A 15,673-nucleotide genomic window follows, 5' to 3' on the forward strand; every position below is an offset into this window, starting at 1 on the left:
GTGGTCGAAAATTGGGCCTCTCGGCTGGAATTTATTCGAGCCAGTCGCGGCGGCCACTTGCCCGAAATCATTTTTAAAGCATAATGGCAAACCCTTATCTTTATAATAAAGCTAAATTCTTGGCCATAACATTAAATTATATACGTTTTATTTCATTTTGAAAACCTAACCTCTAAAAAAAACACCCTTTACAACACACGGGCACACATGCAGCTAGATCGTCACCTCAGATAAGATATTTGGGTGTAATAATTGACGACTGACTCAGTTTTGGGCCACATACGGAATATATGTATTACCCAGAAAGCATCAAGAATGTACGGCACGCTCTTTAGAACGCTCCGAACGGGCCGACGCGGGCTATTAATTTGCATCATCACATCAACTCTGGTGTATGCGTATTGAAGGTCATTTTTGAGCACTGAGGGTGATAAGCGCTTACAAAATCACCTCGGTCAAAGCTGCATTGGCGATTGCTTCGATATATTGGCGGAAGAACGAGTGAGGGTGTAGGTGCAAAAAGAGTACGATCCCATTGGCATATCAGGGATTATAGATAAAGAGAAGGCTACATCCTCACTAAAATGGCAGGAGCGTTGGAAAAACTCGACAAAAGGAAAGTGGAACTGTACACTAATCCCAAACATTGGAAGATGGTTACGTCGAAGCTATGGGGCTTAACTTCCAGCTAACACAATTCTTGACAGGCCATGGTTGCTACCAGAAATACCTACCGCGCTTCAGGATACGTGAGCCGCCTTTATATAAATTACGAACACCCTATAAAATTCCTTTTAGAATGCATTCAAATCTATTTTGACTCAGATGTTTTAAAACATGTAAAAATTTAGATTCTTTCAGATTTTACTATTCATATTCACAATAAGGCTCTCTTCCGATAGTCAAGCTGCGATTAAGGCTCTGTTGCAGCTTCGGGCAGCTTCGGGCCAACTCCTGTAAGAAGGAGATCAAACATCTCCAATGTGCAGGAAACATTTCTCTTATCTGGGTTCCAGAGCATAAGAACATAGATGAAAATGAAATTGCCGATGAGCTTGCCAGAAAAAGGGTCCGCAGAACCGGTTTCAGTTATGCCCATCTCAGACGTTTGTTAAAGGGAAGCTGCACAACTTCTTAAAAAATCGCAGGACAGGTGAAGTTCTGTTTAATCGCTATCACCCTATCTCAAAAACACTTTGTCCTCAGTACGGCAGAAGCAGAAGCTGAGGATCACACGCCATTCAATTTCCTAACTAATGGCGGTGTGGATTCGGCAGAGAAAGAGACTATTGAATACTTTATTTGCAAATGCCTGGGTCTGACTGCTAGGCGCTAGAGGTTCCTTAGTGTGCCTATCGGGAATAGCCTTTACGAAAATTACGTGAGGGTTTTCTTATCCCCAACAATTTTGTTTGTTGATAAATCCATTCACTCGCTACTGATATCTAGGCGGCATTTTTGAAAGACCCTTTATTTGTTATGAGTTGAAATTTATGTGATTATGAAACTTATGCACCTTTTCCGCTTTCTTATTAGTAAAAATACGGATTTTTAAAAAGTCATTGGTTATTTAGTGCTTTGACCTTTGAAAATGTCAGCTTCGGTTTCGGTTTGGTTTCGGTAGTGTCGAAATTGGGTGAAGTCCGATTCGGTTCAGTCTTAAAAGTCGATGTTCGGTCGTTCTCTAGTTTTCTTCAAAAACTCAAAAGGAAGTGAAAACAATTGGTAATCAACAATAATATGTCGATGTTCAAACATATGTACGAATGTATGTGCATAGTTATGTGCTCCTGCAATTGGCCGCATTGTATAAGTTGAAACATTGTCGTAAGTCAAAACACTGTCACATATTTTGCACTGCTATTATGCGGTGCTAATGGAAGACAATCGAGGCAGATACGAGGTGTGTCAATGTTTGGATGTCGATATGCATATATGGCTTATTTTATAACAACGGAGTATGACGTAAGATCAAGCGAAATTAATATACTCGTACGATCAAATTTTTAGCGAGTTGAATCGTCTCTGAAATCATCACTAGTTGTTTTAATTGTTATTGCCTTAATTTAGTCTTCTGTACTAAAAATTTGGGGAATCGTAGGGATAATGAGAAGAAATATGTCGTAGGACTCCCAGAATTTTTAATATAGAATTTTTCAAGGTAGAATTTCGAAAAAACGTGACTTCAGAATAAAAAAATGTTTCAAGTAGGATTTTACAATACGGAATTTTAACACACAGTATTTGGAATACAGAATATTGTCCCATAAAAATGTTGTACTCAACAAATTAAATTTGTTATATTCGTAGTCAATTTTCTGCACATCGAACCTGCCGTGTTTTATATAATTATAAATAAATTTAAACTTAGAATAAATTCAAAATCAGCACTAATTTGAATTGTTTGTATTTTTTCCATTGTTAGCTCTATTACGCAGGTTTTGGGTAATGAAATAATTTATTGTATTTTTTTTTTCATAGGAGTTCGAAAATAACTTCAAAGCAGTAACATCTCCGGGGGCTATTGTATACTTTTATCAGCAGAACTTAGAGAAGTATAAAGAATATAAATTCATTTTGACAGGAGAAATGTTAGCTAACAAAAATTATAAAAAAAATTATCTGTAAGCATATGACTGAACTTTTTGTAAACAAAACAAACTATCTTTCATGAAACTAGGTATTTTGTGCACTTCTGCTCTTGCGCCAGTTTGAAATTTGCAGTTTATAGACAGAAACGATAAAATGGAAAATTTATCAAAAACAAACCAGAATTTATAATTTATATTTATGGTACTTTTTTCGACAAAACAAACATTTTTAAAAAATCTCTGCTGATATCGCTTCTTGTACCGGTTTTCGATGGTAAATTTTGCGTTCGTTTTTTTCCTTTTTGATGGCAAATTTTTTTTAGTAGAGAATTTTCACTTACGCTCTTGATTTGGATTGATGGCTGGTGATGGCTAATTTTTCTATTAAACTCAACTATTATTAGATACAAATTTTAGTGAATTTTATGGGCAAACATTTTAATAAGCGTAGCGAAAAGTGGAATTTTTTTTTTGTTGAGCGGAGATTTTTCAAAAAGGTTTGTACAATCACTGATTTCAGCAGCCAAACGCTGATGTACACTTACGTTCGCATTTACTAAACGGATAGGCTTTACTAAATCCACGTATGGAAAAAAATGTCAAAAAAATGTAACCGGCTAAAGAATTTATAGCTTGGTTTTATAAATTGTGCAAAGGTGAGAGAAAATATTATGTTATGAGCATTTATTTATTTTTTTTAGTATATTGCACACTACAACAAGAACCATATAAAGCAAACTTTCGAACTTTGTATAAATTTTGTAAAAATTCGTAAAATTTTCATCGAAATTTAAAACTTCTTAGTAAGAATTTTTAGAGAAATTTCAGGTATGCAGTTTTTTAGATCGTTGAGTTTTGGTATAATAAATTGCAAGTCTTAAGTGGTTCAAAAATCACGTTGATTTTTGAAGTTTTTTTCTGCTGACGGCGTTGGATGTTTCCATATAAAAAAAGTGGAATAGGCGTTAAATGGAGAAAATGCACAAGATCGCGTCCGAAAAAAATTCCCAAAAATCAGTGTGATTTTTGATCGACTTGAAACTTGTACTTTATTCACCAAAAGTCAATGATTTATAAAACTGCTTAACCGAAATTCATCTAAAAACTTTGAAATTTTTATAAAAATTTGCCAAATTTTTACAAAGTTTAAAACTTGGATTTATATGTTTATTGCAGTAGTATAAACTAAATTGTTATAAAAAAGTAATTGAAGTTACAAAACAAATAAATAAATAGTCAAAACTTATCAAAATATGGTGCACACTTTATTTTGATGCTGGTTTATATCTTATATTTTTATGCGTGCATGCAGTAAATAATTAAAAATAATTTTAAAAAAATTTATATTTTAATGTTAAAAGAATAGCTCATCGGTATTTTCACATTGCCAACGGTAACACCAATCGATATTAAGCTGACCTACAAGAATTGCTCACTAGCCACACTCAATGGAGGAGCAGATAGATAATTCCAATTTGGCAATTTTTTCCAACAGAAAATGTGGGCTTTGATAAGCGCGAAATAGACTACGAAAACTGCTTGCCAATCAAAATTCACACCTTCTTTTTCATTTCCCCATAAACCACACAAGCGTGACTACTTAGTTTACTTCCGGTAAGCGATGAGTGCAGGCAACGGGTGTGCCAATCGCTGATTTTCTTTCGTAAGATTTTCACTTTAGGCAAACATTTCAAAGGAATTTTCGCTAATTAAAGCCTCTTTGGATGTTATTAACTTTCGGATTGATACAATTTCGATTTGTGGTGCCTGAAGTTGCGAATTTATTAAAATATAAGTAAAAGCTCTTAAATGACTTGCTAAAAGAATTGCAAAATGTTGCCTTCAAGTTACAATTTATCAAACTGCATCATAAGGAGCATTAGTAGAATTAAAGACCTTGGAGTAATTTTCGAAAATAAAGTTTAATGAGCAGTACAATTGTATAATGCCGACGTCCTACTCTGTTTTTGCAAGACGTAATACCTCTAAATTTCTCTTCAGGTCATTTATGAGGCCACACTTTGAATATACTCCTTTTATACGAAGATCGACCAATCAACTTGCCACCAATAGGATTGAACGTGTTCAAAAAATGTGTTTCGCTTTTCGCTCTTTAAATATTAATCATCCTCTACGATTATCTGTTTTTTGATCATTGCTCATAAACCTTAAATCTCTTGAAAGTCGAATTCTAAGCATTTATTTTACTTATAAAATCATCAATAGGGGAACTGATTGTGCGTATTTGTTGGAACCCGCTAGTCGATTCCATATGAAATGGTGCAAGTATCATATTTTGCTCATTAGTGTACATTTTTCTGAAAATTAGTTTACTTGTAGGCTTTAATAATAAAAAGGAGTAAACTGAAAAAAATCTGAAAACAATTTAATAGTTTTTAAATTTATTCCACGTTGAAAGTTTTGGAATAGAGTTCTTTCAAGTGAAATATCTTTGGTGTTTTTTTTTAATTTTAACATTTTTTTTTTAATTTTTTAGAGCAAAACATACCTTTATTATAATAAAAATTTTGCTTTTTAGAAATGACTAAAGCAATTTTTTGCACAAAAATTTTGAACAAAAAATTATAAAATTTCCAGAAAAAAAAATTTTTTAAAATTTTGAACAAAAAAAAAAAATAAAAAAAAATCCAGAAAATTTAGTTTCAAAAGGTATTTTTTATAACAGCGGAAAATATCTCAATTTGATCATTTTTTTTTTTAATTTTTTGGGATAAAATATTCTTTTTAAAGCATCTCTTTTTTATCAGAAATTACTAAAAAAAATTTCATAAAAACAATTTAATGGTATTGAGATTCATTCCACGTTGAAAGTTTTGAAATGGAGTATATTCAAGTGAAATAAATTAGGCTCCTCTTCTCACTTTTATGATTTTTAGTTTTTAGTATAAAATTTTCCTTTTAAAAAATCTCTTGTTTTTCAGAAATTACTAAAAACAAATTTTCATAAAAAACAAAAAAAAAATTCAAAATAAAAAAAAAAATATATTTATAAAAATTTTAAAACGAACCGAAAAAAAATTACCAAAGTGAAATATGGAAATTGTTTTTCTAATTTTTGAGGATAAAATATATTTAAAAAAATTATTTCTATCCCAGAAAATACTAAAAAAAATATTTTACAAAAATTTTGAACAAAAAAAAAATAGCTTTCGGAAATTTTTGTTTCAAATTATTTCTAAGAAATTCTTAAAAATATGTTTCACAAAAATTGTGAACAAAACGGAAATGAAAAATTCAAATTTTTTTTCAAAAAAATTCAAAAACATTTTCTTTTTCAGAAATGATTAAAAAAATGTTTCACAAAACTTTAAAACAAACAATAAAATAAAAATCAAAAAATTTCGTTCCAAAAGGTATATTTATTTGGTCCTAAAAAAGGTAATTTTTTTTTTTTTATGTTAAAACGAACCGACATTATTTCACTTCAATAAACTCTATTCAGAGATTCAATGTTATACCAACGTGATTGACATAATTTGTGTTAAGTATTGAAGGCGGACTTATTTAGTCAAAGCAAATTTGTCAAAAGCTTGTTTACACTAACTTAACCCATAAATGATCTTTGCCACAAGTAAGTAAAAAAAAAAACATAAGTAAAAGTCTTTACAAGCTTTAAATACATAAGTTTTTTTTAGACTTAAGTTTCTTGTTCAAAAGCTTATGCAAATTAATTCTACATTTAAAAAAAAACTTTTTTTTTATTTCCTTCAATAAGATTGGCTTTTCGCTAATAGATATGCCCCATAATTATAAAAGTAGTCTACGCCAAAATTAAAAAATAAAAAAATAGCTTAACAGTTATTTCTCACCACATCATTTTAAACAAAATTTAATCAACGTAACTTCTATGATATCGTCAAAAATTAACCATTAGATGGTGGTTGTGGAATTCATTTGGGGTAAATTTGATAGAGGTCTAAGTAAAAAATTTTAAAAAATTATATAATCAAATAATAACAGAGACGACATCATTATGGATCGATAGAAAAGTGTGGAAGAAGAAGTACATTTTCGATAAAACGAATATGGCAGTCGGATTTTATTTCAACAAAATCACTAGAAGAGTCAACAACAAGAAGAGTTAAAAAATATTGCGGCCGAATCTGTCTCGTGGCTGCAAATACCATGGATGCGATTCGTGAAAAATGAACCTTCAAAAATGTTCCACAAATTTCCTTTAGATGATTCTAAATTCGAAGTTTTTAATCTTTCACCTAAAAAATAAGACCAAAAATATATGGAAGTGATGAAAACTTGATCAAACTGCAAAGTGATCGCCAAAAAATAATAACAAAATAGTTTTGCTTCAAGCGAGCGTCAAACGGCCTATCAAACATGAAAATGCCCCCAAACCACTACTCAAATGATTTCAACAAACAGAAACTGTTGACTGGTTTCACACGCCGCTTGCTTAGGGTAAAAACTAAAAGTTGATACCATTTCATACCATATCGGTAGTCGGTTCTAAGCTACCGGAACGAGCCGGATTTATATTCGGCAAAGGATTGCTACTCCAGCAGTATTCGCCGTACATGTACGGGGCATATTTATGCTGCAACAACCATTTTTGAAGAAGGCAAAAAAATTTTAAGAAAAAATCGGCCAAAGTTCGGCTGTTTTTTGTTTAGGCGAAGGCGAACCGCAAGCGAATTGAAATTTGTGGCTGAACCCATAGACCTAATTTTTCTTCGTTCCCTAATTTTTTCTTGAAAATGTTTGGTTCGGTTCGGCATTTAAAATCGATGCTCAGTCAATTTCAAGAAAAAAACAATCCATTATTTGACTTACAATTTGAAGAAAAAATACTTGCAAATTTGAATAAGTTTGAGCCGCTGCAGGTCTTACGCACACTTGAAGTGTTTCGTTTCATATTCTATTCGAAAGATTTAGGCAACAAACTTCCTCCTGGCACATAACATGCATTACAACAGCAGCAAGTACATAAAATTCTAAATTATCAAAATGTTTATAACTTACAATTCTTCACAGATGTGTACCCTTCAGCGGCACTACTATTGCTTCCTCCACCATTCAGGCTGATGCCACTGGTGCCATTAAAAGTATGACCATTGGATTGCCTGCCAACACTGTTCAGGGTGGTGGTACTACCGGCGCGTGAACGCCACCCACCTTGGCTTGAGGAGGCGCCTATATGATGATGATTGCCATTGGACAAGCCGATGCCAGTTAGGTCTCCATTTGATTTGCTACCAACGGCACTTTTGAGCGTGCCATAGGCACTGCTGCCAGCACCGCCACCAGAACTACCTGTCTCCAATTGACGGGCATACGAATTGTCGGCATATGCGTGAAAACAACATCTGACTAGAGCATTTGCGGCAGCTTCCCGTTTACAAATAAACACGTGACACTCAAGCACTTTGATGCCAGTCGTACGTCGTAGTATAGCGGCAAATATTGGTGGATGGTGCGCGCGGGGCATTCGAGCGAACGGTGAGTCAAGTGGTAGAAATTTCGGTTCGGTCTTAGAATTTCCGCGTTCTGGTATTAGAACTTGACGTACAGCAGCGCAATAGTGCAGTGATTCAATGGGGAAAAATCGCGTAATTTGTTTTAAATTCTCATCAACGTTTTCAAGTAGAATTCCATTTGACCAAACACTTAACCATGAATCAATGCCTTTAGCGCCGATGGCACCTTCCGAAGGATACAGACTGCGTAGTGGCTCTTGAATACCTTGTAGCCCATCCTTGCTCTGGCGCGGCACAGCACTGCCCAAATAAAGTACGCGACACCGACATATAGGCGTAGAGTCACCCATTTTTTTGTGTGCTAAAATATTTGTATGCGCGGAAAAAAGTTAGCTGCCTAATTATTTAGTGGGATTAAATACACTTTTAGTCACAGTTTCAAGCACAGTTTCAAGTGACACTTGACGAAAGGCAATAGGCATAAAAAGAAAGCTTTTATGAGTACGCATGTAAGGCAGAGAGATTAGTGGCAGCAAAATTTATGCATGCACATACACATATGAGACACAAGTGAATTGAGTATACCGAAGTTTTGTCAAGCAAAGCCGTTAACAAAGTTGATTTTCTGGTTTTGATGGGTTTCTAAGTGGTTCTTGAATCCAGCTATAATATTTTACTCCATCTTAAACTTCAATTCGTTTGTTTTACATATTTTCACCAAATTATTTTTAAGCACAATCATAAATATAAAACTACTTACAACAATTGCGATCATGCAAGATATGCATTCTTAATATTTCTTCTCATTTACACACACACACACCTTTGTCAATATGTATGCAAAGATACTTGTGTACGTGTAAAACTGTTAATTTCCGTACTTATTAATAAGCATACCCGCAACACTGAACATTGCAGACACCCTACAGTACTACTTTGTTGTAGATCCAGATTCTTATATTATATTTACACTTTTTCAAAATATACACGCACACGTATACACAAATTGGTTTTATTATTGCTGTTGATCTCTTTATTTTTGGCACTTGAAATTTAAAGGTTAAAAGAATGCAGCTCAAGTATTCTGGCTAATGGAATTTGACGGTAGAATTACTGACTTCCACACTGAAGCGTCGTGCGCCCATTGATTCTTTGCTTAGATATGCCTATGTATGTATGTACATATATTTACAGCTTTGTCATGCTTTCGTGGTGCGGATATGTGGTAAGTGTAATATCTTGTTTTTTATTGTCGTGGCAAAATAAATATGGCGGCGTTCAAGAATTTCCTCTTTTTTGCAAATACCAATGTAGACAAGTACGCACAACAATACATATGTACGTATGTATGTAGGTATATATGTATGTATGTATGCACTACTTGCACGGATACACAAAGAAGCTGCAATCGGTGTTGTAAAACAAAATCGTCGTTTTTTTTTGTTATTTTTTTATGTTTTTAATATTTTAATAACGTCAATTCGGCTGATCGTTAGATGTTTTTTCTTCGATTTTAATCCGCAAAGTGAAAATATGCGAATAGTTTTCAAAAATACGACGATCCGAATGTATGAAAATACTGAATTCAATGGATTAGATCACAACGGAATGCCATGAAATTCGCAGTTTATCCAGACAACATACTAAAGTATACTGTGTGTGTATTTGTGCATGAATGTAATGAAACGAAAAAATCCGACGATTAAACGAAGAAGCGCAAAACCCGTTAATTGCGTAAACGTTGTTCACTCTACGATAGTATACTTGAGAATAATGTAGGTAACCATTGCCGACCATGACCAAAGTACCGACTACGTGGTATTTTTCTCTTCGTTTTCGTCTTCGTCTTCGCCTTCGTTCGTATCTGGAGTCACAGATCAGTACTTGTTTTATTACTACATACCTTTGTTGAGAATATGTGCTGGTATAGAGTTATGTTGTATGTTACAATGAGTGTATTGGTTTTAACTTGTGGTGAGTTTTTCGGTTATACTATTATTGGGATGGCATGGCTACGTATAGTATATGGGGCTATAGGTGTTTGTGAGAGAATGAGAGAATACTTGAAGTGGTTTAGATGTGAAAAATTTCAAATATTTTGGAAGCAGCAATTCACCGCACCTCGTTTTCTTACCTGTTGATTACAAACAGGTATAGGGTACTTGCAAAGGTACACACAAATTTAAGAGCACATATTGTATTAAAGGAAACAATATACTTTTTCACTTAATATGAATAAGATTACTAGACCTTTAGGAATGGGCATTAGCAGGGAGAAATGTGGTACATGTGTGTGTACATATGTATGTATATGCATGCACACACACTTGCTACAAATCGAACATTTTTACACGTTAAACATGCAGAAGGCTGCATACGATTTACCTTAAAGCAAGCAAGGAGATATTAGCAAGGAGAAATGTTATACATGCATATGTACATGCATACATACATACATATACGCATACTTGATGTGGACTGACATGTTAAACATGCAGAAGGTTACATACGATTTACCTTAAAGCAAGCAAAGCACATGGGGCGGAGTTCGTTTTATGTTACATGTCGATTTTGTTTAGCCAACAATTTGGTGTGTATGACATTTGGCAAGTGCTATTTAACATTCGCAGACAGTGGTCAATGGAATGTTATTATGGAGCACCCAACGCCGCAACAACTTGTTGAAACTACTAAAATAATTTCGCCAAAATAAATATAATAAAATAATTGTGCGAAACCTTTAATAAGCGAATTTTTATAATAATAACTGCAAAATATGTGAGAGGTTCTGAGCATTATTTTGGTTATATGTAAGGTCGGCTCTCTAAGCGATTTCGTTGAAAACAACTTGGGGGAGGCAATGGTCTAGAAATTTCAAAAAATCGATTTTTTATTTTTTAGATATTTCAAAAGTGTAGTATCTTGAGAATATACTGAGAAATTTTCTTGTGGAAATTCCCAATATTATAGCTTCTACAGCCCATTAACTAGGCAGAGAGCAGTCCGCGCGCTCCTGTGCGTCAAACTCATTTATCTCGAAACGATTTCGTTTGGCCTGGTGTTGTCAAAAAAAAAAAAAAACTATTCAACCGAATCGTCTGGAATTTTAATAATATCAATGGCTATCGCCCGTGCTAGAATCATATTATTATTTCAACTATTTCGTATTTTTTGATTGAACAACTAAAAACGAACTCGATTTTTAGAGTGTCAAATTCAAAACTGCGCCATTTTGTCAATTTTTTTTATTTCTTTATTCTGGTACGGGTGCGGTATTAGATTAATAATTTTTTTTGGTTTCTCAAATTAACAGTAGAGCCAAAAAAAAAGTTTCAGATAAATAGAAGAGCCAAAATGGTCAACACCGTCTAGGTCCAAAATTAAAATTAAATGTTTTTTCATTTTTGTATATAAAAGAAGTTAAATAAAAAGCCTAAAAAATTTAAACATCGTTTTTCATTTTTTTATTGTAAAAAAAAATCCGGAAAATACCCTAAATGTTCGAATTCTAGACCACCAGGACCCCTTAACTCGTAAGCAACTAGACTCAGTTTTTATGTACTAGTTAACTATGTTCTTCAGTGAAACAAAGTTTCAACGCATAATTCAACTTAAACTCAGATTAAATGATTCAGCAGTTACACTAGCGCCCAAAAATTGGCCCCTAGTTCTTCCACGTACATATACATACGAATTTTACCTTTTGTGGATAGTCTTTATGCACACTCGCAAATAGTTATTTAACCCTTTGGGTATACTTGATGTCTGGGACAAACAAGTCTGCACCAGCTTGTCCTAGGAGAGGATCACGTGTTTTATTTTTATTAATTTATTTTTGTTTTGCAATTCTAATTACCTGAAGTCATCTTAATTCTACATTTGTCACTGATATATTAAAAATAAATGAATATTAATTTTACATACAGTACGGTTCTCTTGATTAAAGGCAATATTTTTTATGGAATAAAATGGAATAATATTTTGATGCAAGTTTATTTCCGAGCAAAGTACAGCCTTCACTTGAATTATCAGTAAGGTTGCTTTTATAAACATTTTCTTCCATAAAAATTATTGCCTCTAATCAAATGAACCGGACTGTACTACTCCAAGCAACCAAAAAATATTTTCTCAAATAAATCCGTACCAAAGCGGCTAACCTGCTTTTTTCTGCATGAATTCGGTTTTGTTTATTTTTTCTTGTACGCACCGAGTTTCTTCACAAACTCTTTTATTTGCCAAATGTCCACGAAATAGTTCAATGATGCCAAATACTTACATACACTTACACTGGTGGGAAAAATAATAGAAATATTGCAGTTTTAGCATTTTCTTTTTATTTCTTATTTTTTTCAAAATTACTTTTAATTATGAAGGCATTCAAGATTAAATATTGAAGAAAAATTAACATAAACAACTTAAAAAGTTAGTATTCATTTATGGTAGTTGGAAAATATAATAGAAATAAACAAATAGTGCAGAATAGTATATACTTCGTCTTGCAGGAAAAGCAAAACAACCGCAAAAATTTATTAATATTCCACTTTTATATTATATTACTTCCAAGCAGCTCCTACGTATGGAATTGACGAACTTAGCAAAAGTTTCACCCTCTCTCTCTCTCTCTCCAAAGTTCTGGCTTGCTTCGCGCTCCAACCTTTCTTTAGTATTCCCTATAGATGCTCTATAGGTTAAGGTCTGGTGACTGTGAAGGCCACTGAAAAACCTTGACGCTATTCTGACTCATCCATGCCTTAACAACCGCTGTCGTGCATAAACTCCCACTTTATAGGCGTCTCCTCCCTAGCAAACGGAAGCATGGCTGTATTTAAAATATTTATATAGCCCGTAGCGCACATGTTGCCATCAATCAAAAAATTGGACCTACACCGAATGCTGAAAAGCAGCCTCATAACATTATTGATCCACCAACATGTTTGACTGTTCGGTGAATTTAGGATCGAACGCTGTTTTTTTTGCCCTGCCGTAACATTTTCCATTGGATCCGAACATATTTATCTTGATTTCATGTGATCGTAGGATATTTAACTAGTGTTCGCGATGCAAATAACGTAACGCAAAGGAAAGTCTTTGGTTGATGCTCTTTTTTTGAAAGTAATGGTACTTCTGTTGGATTTTTCGCCGGCAAAACTTCGCTCTCTTAATCTATATCTGATTGTGCGTGCGGTTTGTCACTTCTAACTGCATATTTCTTTTTATCCCATCTGAAGAGCTGAATGGAACCTTTTTGATTTGTCGTCTGGTCAATTTGTGTTGGCGAACTGTGGTTTTCCGCTTTCTGCCTCACGTTTCTTTTTTTGTTTTTTACATGTGCGAGGACAGCTGGGAACACCTTTTTCTTGGAGCACTTCATGATTACGGCAATTTGGTCCATGGTTTTTCTTTGTATAAGTATTTTATCAATTCCAGCTCCGAATCAGTTGAATGGTACCCTCGGCCCATTTTGATAAGTATTTGCCTGTATGTATTTTTTTATTAATTTAAATGCATAAAATGACTTGCTTGCATATGAAATGAAAATTGCAAAGTTACTTTGATTTGCTCCTATTTTTGTTCATAAAAACACGCGTATGTCATGGTTCAATGTTCAAAAAACAATTAGAAGCTGGAGTGGCAATAAAAGCAATTTGTCAATATAAGCAGCATTAAGGGGTTATATAAAGTTATAAGGGCGAAAAAAGCGAAATTTCCTGAATTTTTTCAGAGAAAACTTTTAAATTTAGTGATCTAAAAATTCGTACACATATTATGTTATCTTTTAACTGTATTTTAAGACTTAGTATTAGTAAAAATATTTATTTGGAAAGGAGCTACAGCTGATCTCCGGGAGCTGTTCTCAAAAAAGACGTTTTGCGGTGACCACTATATCTCTGAACTGCATCCTCTGAATTTAAAAACCCAAATAGATTTCGTTAAAGTAATGTCAAATCTAGTAATTAATCAAAAGAATAAGCAAAATAAATTTTTTTGACAAAATGGCAGTTTTCAAAAAAAAACAATCGATTTTTGACCAAAATTTCGGCCTTAAATTGTTTATAAAAAAAAATATTTAAGAAGCTCGTGTTAAAATTTGAGACTAATCGGTTTAGCCGTTTTCGAATAATGTTGGTCACCGACTTTGAAACCACCTTTTGGAGAAAAATGCGTTTAAAGTTTGCCTTGTACGAGTACTTTCAAGCACTCTGAAACGCCTTTTCAAATTTGCGTGGAACTTCGAAAATATTCACCGGAACGATATTAATTTTTCTGTGTGTATTCTTAAATATTATATATGTACATTAAGAAATAAAAAAATCGATTTTTTTTTGAAAATTCTTAGCGTATATAACTCTTGTTTCTTTTATTTTTTCCACCAGTGTACATTCCTATCTAATAAGTGACTTGTTATTTTACTCGCAAGGTGCTAAGTGGTTGACAAATAGAAGCAGTTAATATTGCGCAATTTAAAAAATAATAAGTTTTATTAACAACTTTTTATTTTTGTTTTCTAAACATAACCGAAGCCATCCATTGCTCAAAACACAATTTTGATATCGGCCAATGAAGTTCTTTTTATATTCCATTTTTTGTGTGAAAAAAACCCGGCACACACTACTTTTAATAATAATAAACCGTAACAAGAAAGAAAATACAGGACTACTTTTTTTCGAGCTTTTTTTTGTATATTTTATAACTATTTGCTCTTCAGCCCATTATTTCGAAAAATGGAAGAGAGCTAAAAGAGACTGGAAAACTCCGTTAACATCAGTACACTGGGGGATTTCCTGCAACGGGTTTGCATTTCTTGCACTTTTTCACCTGTCGTCCAAAGTCGTAAGTTTATAACTAGAGCCACAAACTACCTTGAAATAAATAAATGTGCACGAGCTGATCCAAATGTGAAGGGCTGTATGAGATTCGTTTCAAAAAATATAACCTTAAAATTTCAAGTTCATATAATAGCTATGAAATTTATATGGTATTTGAATATCTATCGCATGACTTGCTCAACTTGTAAGGTTTAACACCCTAAAATCATTCAGTGTGAAGGAAGGCAGGTGCAAAATCAAGAAGTGCGCTCTGAAACGACTCAATGTACTTGCATGCATAACTGCGTACTTGGGTATATGCACATACACAACATACTTATATATTTATATAATTGTAGTCATGAGAGTACTGCATGCTTATGTAACATTGACGTATACTTTTTTAGTAATTGAAAAATATTAATACGCTCAATGGCTGTTTGCTACTGGCATAGAACCAAGAATGATAGACTCCGAGATTGCGGCATCCCTGAGAGTATTTCTGGTTGTGTGTGTGGCAATTGGCAAAAAAGAGAGTGAACTCCGTAGTTCGATAAATTCGCACTTTAATAATCATAAAAATTAAAAACAATCCAACAATAAAATGAAAACAAATACCCAATTATAACGTCAGGAAATTTCTGTATTATATCCATCGTGTGATTTGGTGGTATGTGACTACCGTTCGGAAGTGCATAGGTATGAAACTTCAGTAACGAAACACCAATTGATAGGACGAGTTTTTTTTTAATGGCGGCCGCTCTTTATACAGAACCATCTGCGATTCGGAGTTGGCTTAAAACCGTAGGTCCCCGCATTTGTG

At 33.5% G+C, this 15,673-nt stretch overlaps 1 protein-coding gene across 6 annotated transcripts in view; it reads right to left on the minus strand.

The window, feature by feature from the left end:
* LOC129252976 (uncharacterized) overlaps positions 1 to 9,797 on the minus strand; it is a 28,546-nt gene extending 18,749 nt beyond the window's left edge. The window contains exons 1-2 of one of the 6 annotated variants that reach the window (XM_054891185.1): positions 9,689 to 9,797; positions 7,590 to 8,504 (exon numbers count right to left, since the gene is read on the minus strand). In XM_054891185.1, coding sequence (XP_054747160.1) covers positions 7,590 to 8,394 — 805 coding nt within the window. In that variant the 5' untranslated portion in view covers positions 8,395 to 8,504; positions 9,689 to 9,797. Of the gene's footprint in view, positions 1 to 7,589 lie in introns of all 6 variants that reach the window. The other 5 variants (XM_054891186.1, XM_054891184.1, XM_054891183.1 and 2 more) reach the window with 5 other exon arrangements.
* Positions 9,798 to 15,673: the final 5,876 nt, after the last annotated feature.

The sequence above is a fragment of the Anastrepha obliqua genome, chromosome 1, assembly GCF_027943255.1.
Source record: "Anastrepha obliqua isolate idAnaObli1 chromosome 1, idAnaObli1_1.0, whole genome shotgun sequence".
NCBI classification, from domain to species: domain Eukaryota; kingdom Metazoa; phylum Arthropoda; class Insecta; order Diptera; family Tephritidae; genus Anastrepha; species Anastrepha obliqua.